The 14,865-nt window shown below is 37.8% G+C and overlaps 1 protein-coding gene across 1 annotated transcript in view; it reads right to left on the bottom strand.

Moving 5' to 3' along the window:
• Nucleotides 1-14,865, bottom strand: part of XPR1 (xenotropic and polytropic retrovirus receptor 1) — a 156,903-nt gene that overhangs the window by 129,970 nt on the left and 12,068 nt on the right. The window contains exon 2 of the mRNA XM_066261279.1: nt 743-794. Within this exon, the coding sequence (XP_066117376.1) occupies nt 743-794 (52 nt within the window). The remainder of the gene's footprint in view (nt 1-742; nt 795-14,865) is intronic.

The raw sequence follows: 14,865 nt of genomic DNA, 5'->3' as shown, positions 1-14,865 counted from the left end.
TTATTTTACTAATCCCAGCCTAAAGACATGGCATAAATAGAAAGAAAAGGCTGTGTTACCCAGACTAATTATGGACTAAGGCAGGAGTCGGGAACCTTTTTAGCTGAGATAGCCATGAATGCCACATATTTTAAAATGTAATTCCGTGAGAGCCATACAACGACCCGTGTACATTAAGCATTATCCAATAAAAATTTGGTGTTGTCCCAAAGGACAGCTGTGATTGGCTTCAGCCACCCGCAACCATGAACATAAGTGGTAGGAAATGAATGGATTGTAATACATGAGAATGTTTTATATTTTTAACGTTATTTTTTTTTATTAAAGATTTGTCTGCGAGCCAGATGCAGGCATCAAAAGAGCCACATCTGGCTCACGAGCCATAGTGTCCCGACCCCTGGACTAAGGACTCACTGATGGTTGCTGGATAAAGAGACAGATATGAAAACACATTTGGGGGTGGAGGATGAAAATGGCACATATAAGAACTTTGACTCTAAGCCAGGATCTTTGATTCACAATGCTAAAGTGATTTAAGAAATAGAAGAGATCCACCATAGGAAAAATATAAACTAAAACAAAAATATTTGATTGAAATATAATATAAACATAGATTATTATAAAAATTTTAAAAGGCCTACATAATTGGACAGGTTGTATCAGTTTTACACTGTGCAGTTTAAAATATCTTTCCTTAAAAATAGGTTGTATGTGACTACATGTAGTAGTTAATGCATCTTACCTTCCACAGACGGTGCCTGGTCCTGAGCTGAATATAGCATATCCTTGAAAGCCTATTAGGGAGAAATAAAAGGAATACATGAATTGAGTAATCTTTACACTAAAAGCATTTGAAGCTGAACAATTACTTCTTTTTTAATATAAACATAATGACATATGGTTCCCTAAGTAAAGGTTTTAGTGAAATAGTTCAATTAATTTTAAGAAGCTAAAACAAAAATACAGCATTTTCATACCAATCCAATATTATCTAATTTTTAAGACAAGGGCAAATTTATACACTTCAAAAATTAAGGGGCACGTGAAAAATTAAGAAATCACCCAAGGCCCTGGCCGGTTGGCTCCGTGGTAGAGCGTCGGCCTGGCGTGCGGGGGACCCGGGTTCGATTCCCGACCAGGGCACATAGGAGAAGCGCCCATTTACTTCTCCACCCCCCCTCCTTCCTCTCTGTCTCTCTCTTCCCCTCCGCAGCCAAGGCTCCATTGGAGCAAAGATGGCCTGGGCGCTGGGGATGGCTCCTTGGCCTCTGCCCCAGGCACTAGAGTGGCTCTGGTCGCGGCAGAGCGACGCCCCGGAGGAGCAGAGCATCGCCCCATGGTGGGCGTGCCGGGTGGATCCCAGTCGGGCGCATGCGGGAGTCTGACTGTCCCTCCCCGTTTCCAGCTTCAGAAAAATACAAAAAAAAAAAAAAAGAAATCACCCAAGAGAACATAAACTCTCTAGCTAAAAGATAATAGTTATAGAAACTATCAATAAAAACAGTGGTCCTAGAAGAATACAATGGAATGCCACGTAAAAAAATATGAAACACTGGATACAAAATTTTTTTTTTTTAGATTTTATTTATTCATTTTTTTTATTAGAGAGAGAGGGGAGAGAGAGAGAGAGAGAGAACAGGGGGAGGAGCAGGAAGCATCAACTCCCATATGTGCCTTGACCAGGCAAGCCCAGGGTTTTGAACCAGCGACCTCAGCATTCCAGGTCAATGCTTTATCCACTGCGCCACCACAGGTCAGGCAAGATACAAATTTTTATAACTGTGTTATATACATAACATAAAATTCACCATCTTAACCACTTTCAAGTGTACAGCTCAGTCATGTTAAGTACATACATACTGATATGTAGATCATCTCTAAATTCTTTTCATCTTGGATAGAAATACTTTCACATGAAGGTCTGGAAAGTCCCCTATAACAGTTCCTGACTATCTAGATATTAAAGGTGCAACTGTTTTTTTCCATACTAGGAAATCAACTAACAACCATATTTAGGTAATCTGACGGTTTGGGAACAGGAACAAAAAGCGTGTCTTCATATCCATCAAATGCTAGAATTAATTAAGTGGGTAAGGCTCCAGAAGAGCTGGTCATCAGCTGAGGTGACTGCAGTATATCCAGTCCCAACACTTACAGCTTCGAATACCATCTATGTAACTACTGGTGATTCCTAAATTAGCCACTAGCTTTCCTTAACCTCAGTACAACTGCCCATTGGGACAGACAATTCTTTCTTGTGAAGGGCTATTCTATGCATAACAGGATTTTTAAAAAATATAGATTCTTCTGAGTCTTTTTTAAATTGATTTTTAGAGGGAGAGTAAGGGGGTAAGCAGAGAAAAAGAGAGAAACATTAATTTGTTGTTCCACTTATTTGTGTATTCATTGGTTGATTCTTGTATGTGTCCTGGCCAGGTAGCTGAATTGGTTAGAGCATTGTCCCAATACAGCAAGATTACAGGTTTGATTCCCGGTCAGTGCATAACAGGATTTTTAGTAGCACACCTGGCATCTAGAGACACACTAGATATCAGTAGCAACCTCTCCACCAAAGTAGTGACAGCCAAAACTGTCTCCAGACCCTACCAAATATCTCCTGGTGAACAAAATCACCCATCTCCAGACCACTGGCCTAGAGTCATTCAAGCACATAAAACCCAAAAAGACAAGAAATACACTTCCATTCTGCATTCAAGTCTAGAAAATGATATTCTTCCCAAGTGAATTTACCACTGCTTTAGATTAGTGACCAACCTGTTAGTTCCATGATTAAACAAGCCTGACAATATACAGTAAATAGGATTTCCAAAGAAACAAGAATAATTTAAATCAATACATTTCTGTTCATTTTAACCCGTATTTTATTTTTAAAAAAGTTTTGTAGGAAAATTATGTATAAAATTTTAATTTCACACATGCTTAAATCTAAAAATATTCAGTAAGATTCACTATCTATGTAGAATTTGAGGCAACACAATAATACAAGTGTTTTATAACAAAAAATATTTGCTCCTTGTTTCAGGTGCCTGACACGAGGCTCTGAAAACCTTGAAGTTTACTGTCTGTTGCATACTAATGAGATGGCTCACAGAGGAGAGGTGGTAGGGAGGGGCCCAGATAGCTTCAGGACAGAGGTGAAACCCAGAAAAATCAACAACCTGATTAGAGGGTTAAGACTTTCAGCCTCACTCCAGACCTCCAAAAAAAGGAAGAGTGGCTAAACATTGAATTCAACTATCAATGACCAAAGATTTAATAAAACCTCCGTAAAAACTCTCAAAAACTTCAGGGCTCACAGAGCTTCCAGGATGATGAACACATCGATAGGCTGGGAGAGGGCATGAAAGCTCTGTGCCACCTGTTTCCATACCTTGCCTGCGGACCTCTTCCATTTAGTTGTTCCATAAGTTGTATCCCTTATATATTTTTTCCCTTATAATAAATCTGTAATAGTAAGTATAGTACTTTCATGAGTCTTGTGAGTCATCCTAGCAAATTATCAAACCTGAGGGTAAGGGCTGTGGGAAATCCCAAACTTATAGTCAGCCAGGCAGAAGTGTGGGTAGATTAGGAGTCTCAATAGCAGCTGACATCTTACTGGGGAGGAGACTTATGGGACTAAGCCCTTAACCTATGGGATCTATGCTAACTCCAGATAGTGTCAGAATTAAACTGAATTATTATAGACACACAGTTGGTGTAAGAGAAATGGCTGTTGGTACCAGAAAAAAAAGAACACATTTGGTGTCAGCAATGATAACAGAAAATATCCAAACAAAAATCTTTTTTGAAAAAAACCTTTATTAGTGGGCCACAGCTTTTCAAAGATTGTATATGAAGCTCAGCCTCATGTTTACTGACCATTAATTCTTTTTTTTGACAGAGATAGAGTCAAAGAAAAGGACACAGGGGGAGAGAGATGAGAAGCATCAATTCCTCACTGCGGCACCTTAGTTGTTCATTGATTGCTTTCTCATACGTGCCTTGACGAGGGGGGGGAGCTACAGCACAGCGAGTGACTCCTTGCTCAAGCCAGCGACTATGGAGTCATGTCTATGATCCTGCGCTCAAGCCAGCAACCCTGCGCTCAAGTTGGTGAGCCCGCGCTCAAGCCAGCAACCTCAGGGTTTCAAATCTGGGTCTTCTGTGTCCCAATCCTACACTCTATCCACTGCACCACCGCCTGGTCAGGCTGACCATTAATTCTTATACCTATTTGCGTACAAAATCTGTAAGTGAATATGACAAAGGTTTGGGACTTCTTTTAAAAAAATGTGTACACGCTCACTATTCTTTTTATGATTTCAGATCTCAAGAGACCACTAACATCATCTGGGGAAAAAAAATGAGTCCACTGCCTGACCAAGCAGTGGCATAGTGGATAAAGCATTGGTCAGGGATGCTGAGAAGCCAGGTTTGAAACCCCGAGGTCACCCGCTTAAGCACGGGCTCACCAACTTGAGCACAGGATCATAGACATGATCTCATGGTTGCTGGCTTGAGCCCAAAAGTCATTGGCTTGAAGCCCAAGGTCGCTGGCTTGAGCAAGGGGTCACTCGCTCTGCTGTAGCCCCCTAGTCAAGGTACGTACAAGAAGGCAATCAATGAACTAAGATGCCGCACGAAGAATTGATGTTTCTCATCTCTCTCCCTTCCTATCTGTCTGTCCCTCTCTCTCTCTCTCACTTAAAAAAAAAAAAAAAATTAATCTAGAATATTTTACCAAACATCAGAAAGTCTTTATTTCATTTTAGAAACTGGCATGTTATATCAAAGTCCTATACAGCTGTAGAGTGGTAGTTATGTTACAATTTTTCCATAAAATATTTAAAGACAGTAAATTAATACATTGCTTAGAGCAGAGTAAATAACTAGAAATAGAAAAATACAAAAAGAAAGGAACAGCCTCATCAGGCGGTGAATAGAGCATAGGCCTGGGACGCCAGGGACCCAGGTTCAAAACCCAGGTCACCAGCTTGGGGGTGACCAGTTTGAGTAAAGGCTCACCAGCTTGAGGGCAGGGCCGCCAGGTTGAGCTTGGGATCACAGACATGACCCCATAGTCTCTGGCTTGAAGCCCAAGGTCGCTGGCTTGAGCCCAAAGGACTCCGGCTTGAGCAAGGAGTCACTCGCTCTGCTGTAGAACCTCAGTCAAGGTACATATGAGAAAGCAGTCAATGAACAACTAAAGTGCCACAACAAAGAATTGATGCTTCTCATCTCTCTCTCCCCTCCTGTCTGTCTGTCCCTATCTGTCCCTCTCTTTCTCTCCCTCCCTATCTCTCTTGCCAAAAAAAATAATAATAATAATAAATAAATAAACCCAACCAGAGAATACTTATAGAAGTAAATCTATCATGGGAGCAGGTATCACAGATATAAATGTCTGAATAAAGTTTTAGTACTTCTGAAGTATAACAGCCATGTGTATAAAAATTAAATGATGTGATAACAAACCAAATAAATCATCAATAACTAGCAGAGTGGCTTGTATACAGTAGGAGCTCAATAAATAATTCTTAAATTTAAAAGGGCTTCTTATTCGGAGAAAATTACTTAAAGACTGAAAAAGCACACTAAGTCAAATCTCTGACATGTAATGAAAACGAATTAAATTTGCAAAAGGAAAGCTTACCAAATTAAGTTTTAAAAACTGATTAAAATTTTATAAAGAGAAAAATGATACTCTAATTTTGCTTATAAAATTGAATCATAATTTCATTTAAATCAAGACAACCCTAGTGAAATCATAGAACTCCTTTTACTTTTTACTAGTTAAGATTTCCTCTGAATAAAAGACCTTTTGTTTTTTTATAGTAATAGACTCCAGAGAACTCCATAAATAAGATGCCATTCTATGCCTTTGACAAAAGAATAGCCCCCAATTGGAACTGGAGACATAGGGAACCTACAAAGTATTGTCTATATAAGTACCGAAGGACTGTCTATGAGTCGCCCAGATCAATTGCCTGGGTCAGGAGGAATACATCCAAAACCATAAAACAACAATTTAAAGAGTTTCCTCAATTCTTGCTGTTTACTTTAAGGGAATCCAATACTTTATATAAAACTCTGAATTTGTATAATAAATAAAGTCAATATGTATTCATGTCCATTACAAAAGATTCCTTTGATTTCCAAAGGATTCAAAACAATCCTGTTCATCAGCATCTGAGTGTCATTTTTTCTGTTATTATGTTATTGAAATATATGTAAACTAGGACAAAACTCTTAGTGCTTATAAGAACTCACTTAACAGTAAAATCTTACAAATTAAATCCAAATACAACCACAAAACCAATACTATTCAACCGACAACATTAACATAACAGAAAAATAGATGTTGTTTGCAGAGACAAAATCTTAACTGGTAATATAAACACCATGCTGACTGCCAATATACCTGTTCTGAGTTCGGAATTTCTTTATGCCTTTATGTCTGATGTGATGTTATTCTTCAGTACCTCCTCTCTACATGAGGCAGCAGGGAAGAGTGCTAGGAGCTACAGAGTCACTGTGTATGTATGAAAAACAACTCTATCATTTATTAGCTTGGGAGAATTAATTGCTCTGTACTTCAGTGCCCTCATGTGTAAAACAGTAATAGTGATTATACAGTGTGTCCATAAAGTCATGGTGCACTTTTGACCGGTCACAGGAAAGCAACAAAAGACAACAGAAATGTGAAATCTGCACCAAATAAAAGGAAAACCCTCCCAGTTTCTGTAGGATGATGTGGCAGTATGTACGCATGCGCAGATGATGACATAACACCGTGTATACAGCGGAGCAGCCCATGGCCATGCCAATTGAGATGTGGACGGTACAGAGGAAAGTTCAGTGTGTTCTGTGGCTTGCTAAATTCGAATCCGTGACCAAAGTGCAACGTGAATATCGGCGCGTTTATAACGAAGCGCCACCACATAGTAATAACATTACTCGGTGGGATAAGCAGTTGAAGGAAACCGGCAGTTTGGTGGAGAAACCCCGTTCTGGTAGGCCATCAGTCAGTGACGAGTCTATAGAGGCTATACGGGATAGCTAACTATGGAGCGCTAAAAAAATCTGTGCGTGAGCCCAAATCGAACTGCACTAAATAGGTATGAAACTGGGAGAGTTTTCCTTTTATTTGGTGCAGATTTCACATTTCTATTAATACCATCTTTTGTTGCTTTCCTGTGACCGGTCAAAAGTGCACCATGATTTTATGGACACACTGTACTTACTTCATGGATATAAAGTGAAAATTAAAAACTCTTAAAACACAAATACTTATGATTCATAATTATACATTAAGAGTACTTAGAACCATACTTATAACAAAGATGCTCAAAGAATGTTAGTTAACAGAATGTGAACTACCAAAAACTTACGGCATACAGTGGGCTGCGGCATCATTTGGCCCTCTACTGGCCATTTATGCATTAGATATGCTTCAGTTCTTATGAACTCTTCACAAAGTAATATAGTACTACCTGGAGCCAATGTTACTAAACAAGCATAAACATAAGCACTATAATAATCTCCTGGCATTAATAGTATACAAGATAGTCAGTGATCTCAAATACGCTCCTGTTATATTTTAAAATAACTGCTGACATGAACACAATACATTTTTTTTCTTTTTAAAAAATTTTTTTATTTATTTATTCATTTTAGAAAGGAGAGAGGGGGGGGGGAGAGAGAGAGAAGAGAGAGAAGAGGGGGAGGAGCTGGAAGCATCAACTCCCATATGTGCCTTGACTAGGCAAGCCCAGGGTTTCGAACTGGCGACCTCAGCATTTCCAGGTCGACGCTTTATCCACTGTGCCACCACAGGTCAGGCCTCAATACATTTTTAATTCTCACAGGAAACCTAGATTCCTAGGAAAATATACACATCCCAATTTGCATGTGCTTTAAATAACAAGGTATCTTAAATATATTACTTGAACTTTCTACAACATATTGCACAAAACAGGTTATAGTTCAAATTTAATATGTATTCAATAATACTGCCAATACAAATTTCTTATAATGTTAATTTTTAATAACCTATAGTAAATCATCTCTATTCTCCTTTCCAAAGAATAGATATGTTTCACAGACCAAGGAGATCAGAAGCTAGAAAAATTCCTTCTTAACAACTCACCCTTAGCCTCATATATAACATACTATAAATATTATCAAGTCTTATCAATAAAATACCTAACATACGTGGTTCTCAATCCTTCAACATTCATTCATTGTCAGCATACTGCCTGCAATCTAATTATTGCATTAACAAAATAAACAGAGGCATTTGAAAAGAAAGGGCAAGAAATATTTGCTATATACTTTTAAAGGAATTATCCTGTTAACAGTGTTTTATAATTGGATAAAACTTATATGAGACTTTTTTTTACCTAAAAACTTAACCAAATGGAATTTTCAAATAATAAAATTTTGATATTTTTTAAAAATGTGTACATCGTGTGCTGATCTACAGTGCCACAGAAATGCTATCCAATTGTCTCTTTTTTGGTTTCTACTTCCTCTTTTTGCATTAATTTTTTTCACCAGAAATACTGGGTAGTCTGTGAATAATGTGCAAGTCAGTTACATCTGACCTGGTTTCTTTGTCTCATCATTTAGAAATCAGACATGTTTTCCTAATACTAAAGTGCTAAGGACATTTCTGTGAAGCAAATTATAAGCCTCAAAAGAGGACATTCTAGCATTCCCATGTGTCCTGTACAAAGAATACTCATCTAATTAATTTTCATTTTTATCCTCAAATAGATAAGCTAACCTACCTGTTTTTGACAATAGAAATAATCCATAAAGTCAATAAAAATTCTTATACAATTTCTTATTATCTAATATATTAACATTTTAAATTAATGCACTCTTGCACCTACCAAATTCAAAGCCTATACAGATATTGATCAACTTATGACCTATGCAACTTATGACCATTCAACTTTACGACCACAATCGCTAGCCACGACTGCTCCGCGTCTGGCAGCACAAGCGTTACCCAGCTGGGCGTATGACAGTGCGGACCAGCTTCCAGCAGCACTACCATCTCCACATGCACCATTTCAACTGTTATCCCAGACTCAGTACAGCAATTTGTGTTTTGTGTCTTGGGTATTTTTCATCAAACCCCTCCTAAGATGTCTACCAAGAGGAAATTGTCTTTGTCTACGCCTCAGCCTGCCAAGAAGGAAAGAAAGGCCATTGATCTCTACACGAAAATGAGCGCGGGCTCATCCGACTTGAGCATGGGTTCACCAGCTTGAGTGCAGGGGCGCTGGTTTGAGCATGGGATCATAGACATGACCCCATGGTCACTGGTTTGAGCCCAACGTCACTGGCTTGAGCAAGGGGCCACTCGCTCTGCTGTAACCCCCTGGTCAAGGCACATATGAGAAAGCAATCAGTGAACAAGTACAAAGGAGGAAAGAAAGTGAATGTGATTGCACATGTTTATGAAAAAAACCAACTCCGGTAACCCCAACTGCTGCCTCAGATGACAACATCAATGATCCACAGCCAAGCATCAAAGGCCAATAAAATGTTTCGTACATGTTTATATATTTTGATATGTTTTGCAATTTAGAAAATGTTTCCTATGGTATTTTTTACACCTGTATTTTGTATTTTTGTATGCACCTGTATTTAGTAATTTTGTATGTTTTGCAAATATTAAACCAGTTGTACTGGTAATGCAGTGTTTTACTTAAACCTGACAAATGTAAAAATAAGAAACAAAATGGTGTAGAGATGATACAAATGGCATAAAATGAACAAGAAAATTATGATATATAACAATAATGAAAGAAAACTATGATAAAATATGACTTAAAGATTTTTATAACATCATTTCACAGTACTGTACATATAGCCTACTCAACTTACGACCAAATCGTGTTACGGCCAGTCTGTTGGAACCAATCGTGGTCGTAAATCGAGCGCTAGCTGTACTATATTATTGGAAAGAGTATAAATGACTCAAAATTTTCATGTAACTCAAAAGTACCTCCCATCAGTAAAAGGCAATTCAATATGCAAAACTTGTTACAACATTAAATTATTAAACTTATTAAGTGCATGTTAAATGTATAAAAATATATAATTTATAATAGGAATTAGTAATTTAGAATATATCATGTTATATTCACATTTACGTATTTCTGTACTAACCCTGACATTCACTGAAATGGCTTTTTTTATTTCTATGTGACTAAATCCCAAACCTATATCCTCAGCCACATGTCTGCTAACATAAACACAGAATATTCAAAATTCAATTCACTTTCTACCCGATGCCTACTCTTCTCATGTCCTTTATTTCTGTTATTATCATTGCCAGTATCCAAATCACACAAATTTACAATCTCAGTAACTATGGTCTCATTCATTCAACAAAGAACTTATTGAGTACCTGCTATGTACCAGGCACTGTTCTAGGTACCTGGGGCACATTATGAGGAAAATAGAAGTCAGTCCCTGTCCCAGTGGAGTTAACATTCTTCCTCCCTGAATGAAGGAAGAATGAAGTGAACATTCTTCCTTCCAACCCTGAGATTAGTGATCTGGTTTAGTCAATGCTACTACCACAATTTCTTTTACAATTCCTTCTCTCCTTTTATTTGACCTATTTCAACAGACTCTCAACTGGTTTACCAACCTATAAGCTTTCATATCTCTAACACATCTCACCAACTGCTGGTAGATCAATGCTTCCAAAGCACTGATCAAAAGTTACAAGGATTTCACAATGGCCACAAAAGAAAGCCTATACTCCTCTGCTGGCCTCTAAGGCATGCAGAATGGTCCAATCTATCTTTGCACACAGGCTTATCTTCCATATTGGAGAAACCAATTTCATCTTCACAAACCTAAATCCAAAATGAATTACTTTCACCTTTTCTTTCTAAACAAAATTCAAACCTCTTTCATTTACCAGGATCAAGAAAGGTTCTTAGTGTTTTTGGCTTCCAGTCCTCTTTAACATATAAAGTTTATACAAGTTGGTAAAACATGTTGGACTTTGCCCAAATATAACAGTTATTGCAACATAAATTCTCACTTCTCTTAGTAACAGTCTGCCAGTTTATTTGAAAGAAAACAAAAGAAACCCAAAGATTCTGCAATGCTGTTTCCTATTTGCCTATAAAAAAAATTTCTAATCCATAGGTCTCAGACCACTACACTGCTCCAATTTCACTCCTGCAAAACCTTAATACACTAGATATTCTCTGTAGGCTAAATCAGTGGTCCCCAACCCCCAGGCCGCGGACTGGTACCAGTCCGTAGAGAAAAAATAAATAACTTACATTATTTCCGTTTTATTTATATTTAAGTCTGAACGATGTTTTAGTTTTTAAAAATGACCAAATTCCCTCTGTTACATCGTCTAAGACTCACTCTTGATGCTTGTCTCGGTCACGTGACACATTTATCCGTCCCACCCTAAAAGCCAAACCGTGAAAATATTTTCTGACATTAAACCAGTCCGTAGCCCCAAAAAAGTTAGGGACCACTGGGCTAAATAATGTTTCCACAAATATACTACTACTTATCAAAAATATGAGCATATTTGTATTTAACAAAATACTACCCAACATACCATTATTTTATGTACCATTAAGGAAAAGAAAAACATTACCAAGCTTGACCAAGCAGTGGTGCAGTGGATAGAGTGTTGGACTGGGAAGTAGAGGACCCAGGCTAAAAACCCCAAGGTTGCCGTATTGAGCACGGTGTTGCTGGCTTGAGTGTCGGATCACAGACACGACCTCATGGTCGCTGGCTAGAGCCCAAAGGTCACTAGTTTGAAGCCCAAGGTCGCTGGCTTGAGCCCAAGGTCACTGGCTTGAGCAAGGGGTCACTCGCTCTGCTGTAGCCCTCCCCACCCTCCAGTCAAGGCACATATGAGAAAGCAATCAATGAACAACTAAGGTGCCACAATAAAGACTTGATGCTTCTCATCTCTCTCCCTTCTAATCTGTCTGTCCCTCTCTTTGTCGCAACATTACCAATAAACTATGACATCTATATGATTTATTCCAAGCTCACAGGTGGTGGAACATGGGCCCTGGCCCAGTGAATAGAGCATCTACCCATGCGCCAAGGTCATGGATTCACACAAGAAGCAACCAATGAGTGTACAACTAAATGGAACAACTAAGTGGATCAAGTTGATGCTCTCTCTCTCTTTCTAATCAATGGAGGAAAAAGATTTTTTTAAGTGCCAGAACATGGAGCCAGGGGAATGTGTATCTCAAAATCTATGAACTACAGTAATTCATTTTGTCAGAATGTAGATTTACAAGCAATGGATTCTAAAAGTCCAGCTGCTATCATTTGGTTTCTTAGAAATTTCATGACCCTGAAAAAAGGTCTTGTTATAGTAAAGACTGAGTACCAACACCCTAAAATAAATGTCTATTGAATAAATTAATAAAAGTTACTTCTCAGGCTAATTTTTAATAATAGAAATTAACAGCTATATTTCATTGAAAAGTACCTTCTATAGGTAAGGCCCTTGCTGATACTTTCATATACTATTACTACATCTAATTCTCACAATATCCTTGCAAGGTAATTGTCTCCATTTTACACACAAGAAAACTGAAGTTCAGAGAAATAAAATAACTTTTAAAGCTCTCACAGCTAATAAATGAGGAAAATGCAATTAAAACAAAAACTTATATGAAATTAAAGCTACTTCCTCTACTGCCTTCAAATCTGAATAGATCTCATATCCTTTAGGAAACTTTTCCTTTAGTCTACTCATTCCAAAAGGTTCTATCCTATTCTTGTTAACAGCCAAATTTCTCAAATGAAAAGTATACATGGGATGCCTCAATGAATTTAACCTCTTAAAACCCAGAATAAAGTTAGCCAAAGACAATTTATGTTCAAAATTTATCAATGGGCTGCTTTTGTAATACCAAAAGTCCTATCCTTAATCCTCATTCTCACTGACCTGTTTACAATGTCACTTCTGATCATCTATTTACCCTTAAGACCCTAGTCTCTTACAACAATATATTTTCCAAGATTTCCTGTCTCTTTTTCTGCCTTACATATTACTTTCCCTTAATGAATTAATTCTTTAATTACTATCTCAATTATAAGTCTTACCTTTTCATACAATTTTTGATACAAATTTCCAGCTACTTATATCTAATTATAGGCATTTCAAACATAAAATCAGCATATTTAAGATCTAATTTCAAGAGTTTAACACCCCCCACCTGACCTGTAGTGGCACAATGAATGGAGCATTGACTTGGAATGCTGAGGTCACCAATTAGAAACCAGAGGCTTGCCTGGTCAAATCACATACAAGAAAGAAGCAACTACTATAAGTTAATGCTCCCAGCTCCTACACCCCCCCCTTCTCTTGATCCTCTAAAATTAATAAAATCTTAAAAAAAAATAAAATAAAAAAGGCTTACCACCCCCTAAAGTAGCTATTCTCTACAAGTTTCCCTAGGTTTAAACCAGGGGCCCCCAAACATTCTACACAGGGGGCCAGTTCACTGTCCCTCAGACCGTTGGAGGGCTGGACTATAAAAAAAACTATGAACAAATCCCTATGCACACTGCACATATCTTATTTTAAAGTAAAAAAAACAAAACAGGAACAAATACAATATTTAAAATAAAGAACAAGTAAATTTAAATCAACAAACTGACCAGTATTTCAATGGGAACTATGCTCCTCTCAATGACCACCAATGAAAGAGGTGCCCCTTCCGGAAGTGCGGCGGGGGCCGGATAAATGGCCTCATGGGGCCGCATGTGGCCCGTGGGCCCTAGTTTGGGGACCCCTGGTTTAAACCATTATATTCAATTCTTCACTCCCTACATCTATGCGAGGAAGTGTTATACTTACTGTCCTAAGTGCTTTCCAATTATTAATTCATTTCACTTCTCATGATCCTCTAAAGTAACCATTATTACTATCTCCAGTTTAAGATAAGAACCTTGAGGCACAGAAAGGCTAAATGACTTGCCCAGGCTCAAAGAGTTATTACAATTTCAATTCTAATTTCTCAGTTTAGTAAGAACTGAATTTTTTTAAAGTCCATGACACTAAGGAAACAAATCCTAGAGAAAACATGTTGCAGTCCTCTACAGCAGATGTCTAATAGCAACATAATTTGAAATTCTCATATTTCAAAGCTTACTATACTCAAAAAGGAAGGTTTATCAAAAGATGTATGAACTCTGTCATCAGAAGTAGTGATTCAACCAGATTACCAACAGTTTTGTTATTAAAAATATTTGAAAAATGGCAAAGAATATCTCGGTTTCATTATTATTGATCAAATTTGAGTTTGTTAAATAAAACTAAGTAAAAAAGGTTAAATCCACATTCACTGAGTAAACAAAATTAAAAAATAATAAACTTCACTAAATTAATACCAAAGCAATTCTTTTCCAGAGATCTAGCCACATCTGTAGGGGACAGACATGAACTTCTAACTTTCATCATATACTGTCTTTAGCCATGCTCTTCTGAATCGCTATTTCTCATCCCTTAATGACATCTCAGGCAGATACCATGGTCTTTCACTCATTATTATTATTTTTCTTTTTTTTACAGAGACAGAGACAGAGAGAGAGAGAGAGAGAGAGAGAGAGAGAAAGAGACAGGGACAGACAGACAGGAAGGGAGAGTTGAGAAGCATCAATTATCAGTTTTTCGTTGCAACACCTTAGTTGTTCATTGATTGCTTTCTCATATGTGCCTTGACCGTGGGCCTTCAGCAGATGGAGTAACCCGTTGCTCGAGCCAGTGACCTTGGGTCCAAGTTGGTGAGCTTTGCTCAAACCAGATAAGCCCGTGCTCAAGCTGGAGAC

This window comes from Saccopteryx bilineata, chromosome 2, assembly GCF_036850765.1.
Source record: "Saccopteryx bilineata isolate mSacBil1 chromosome 2, mSacBil1_pri_phased_curated, whole genome shotgun sequence".
Lineage (NCBI taxonomy): Eukaryota > Metazoa > Chordata > Mammalia > Chiroptera > Emballonuridae > Saccopteryx > Saccopteryx bilineata.
Note: the sequence above shows the minus strand (reverse complement) of the source record. Positions and strands in the feature narration are given on the sequence as shown.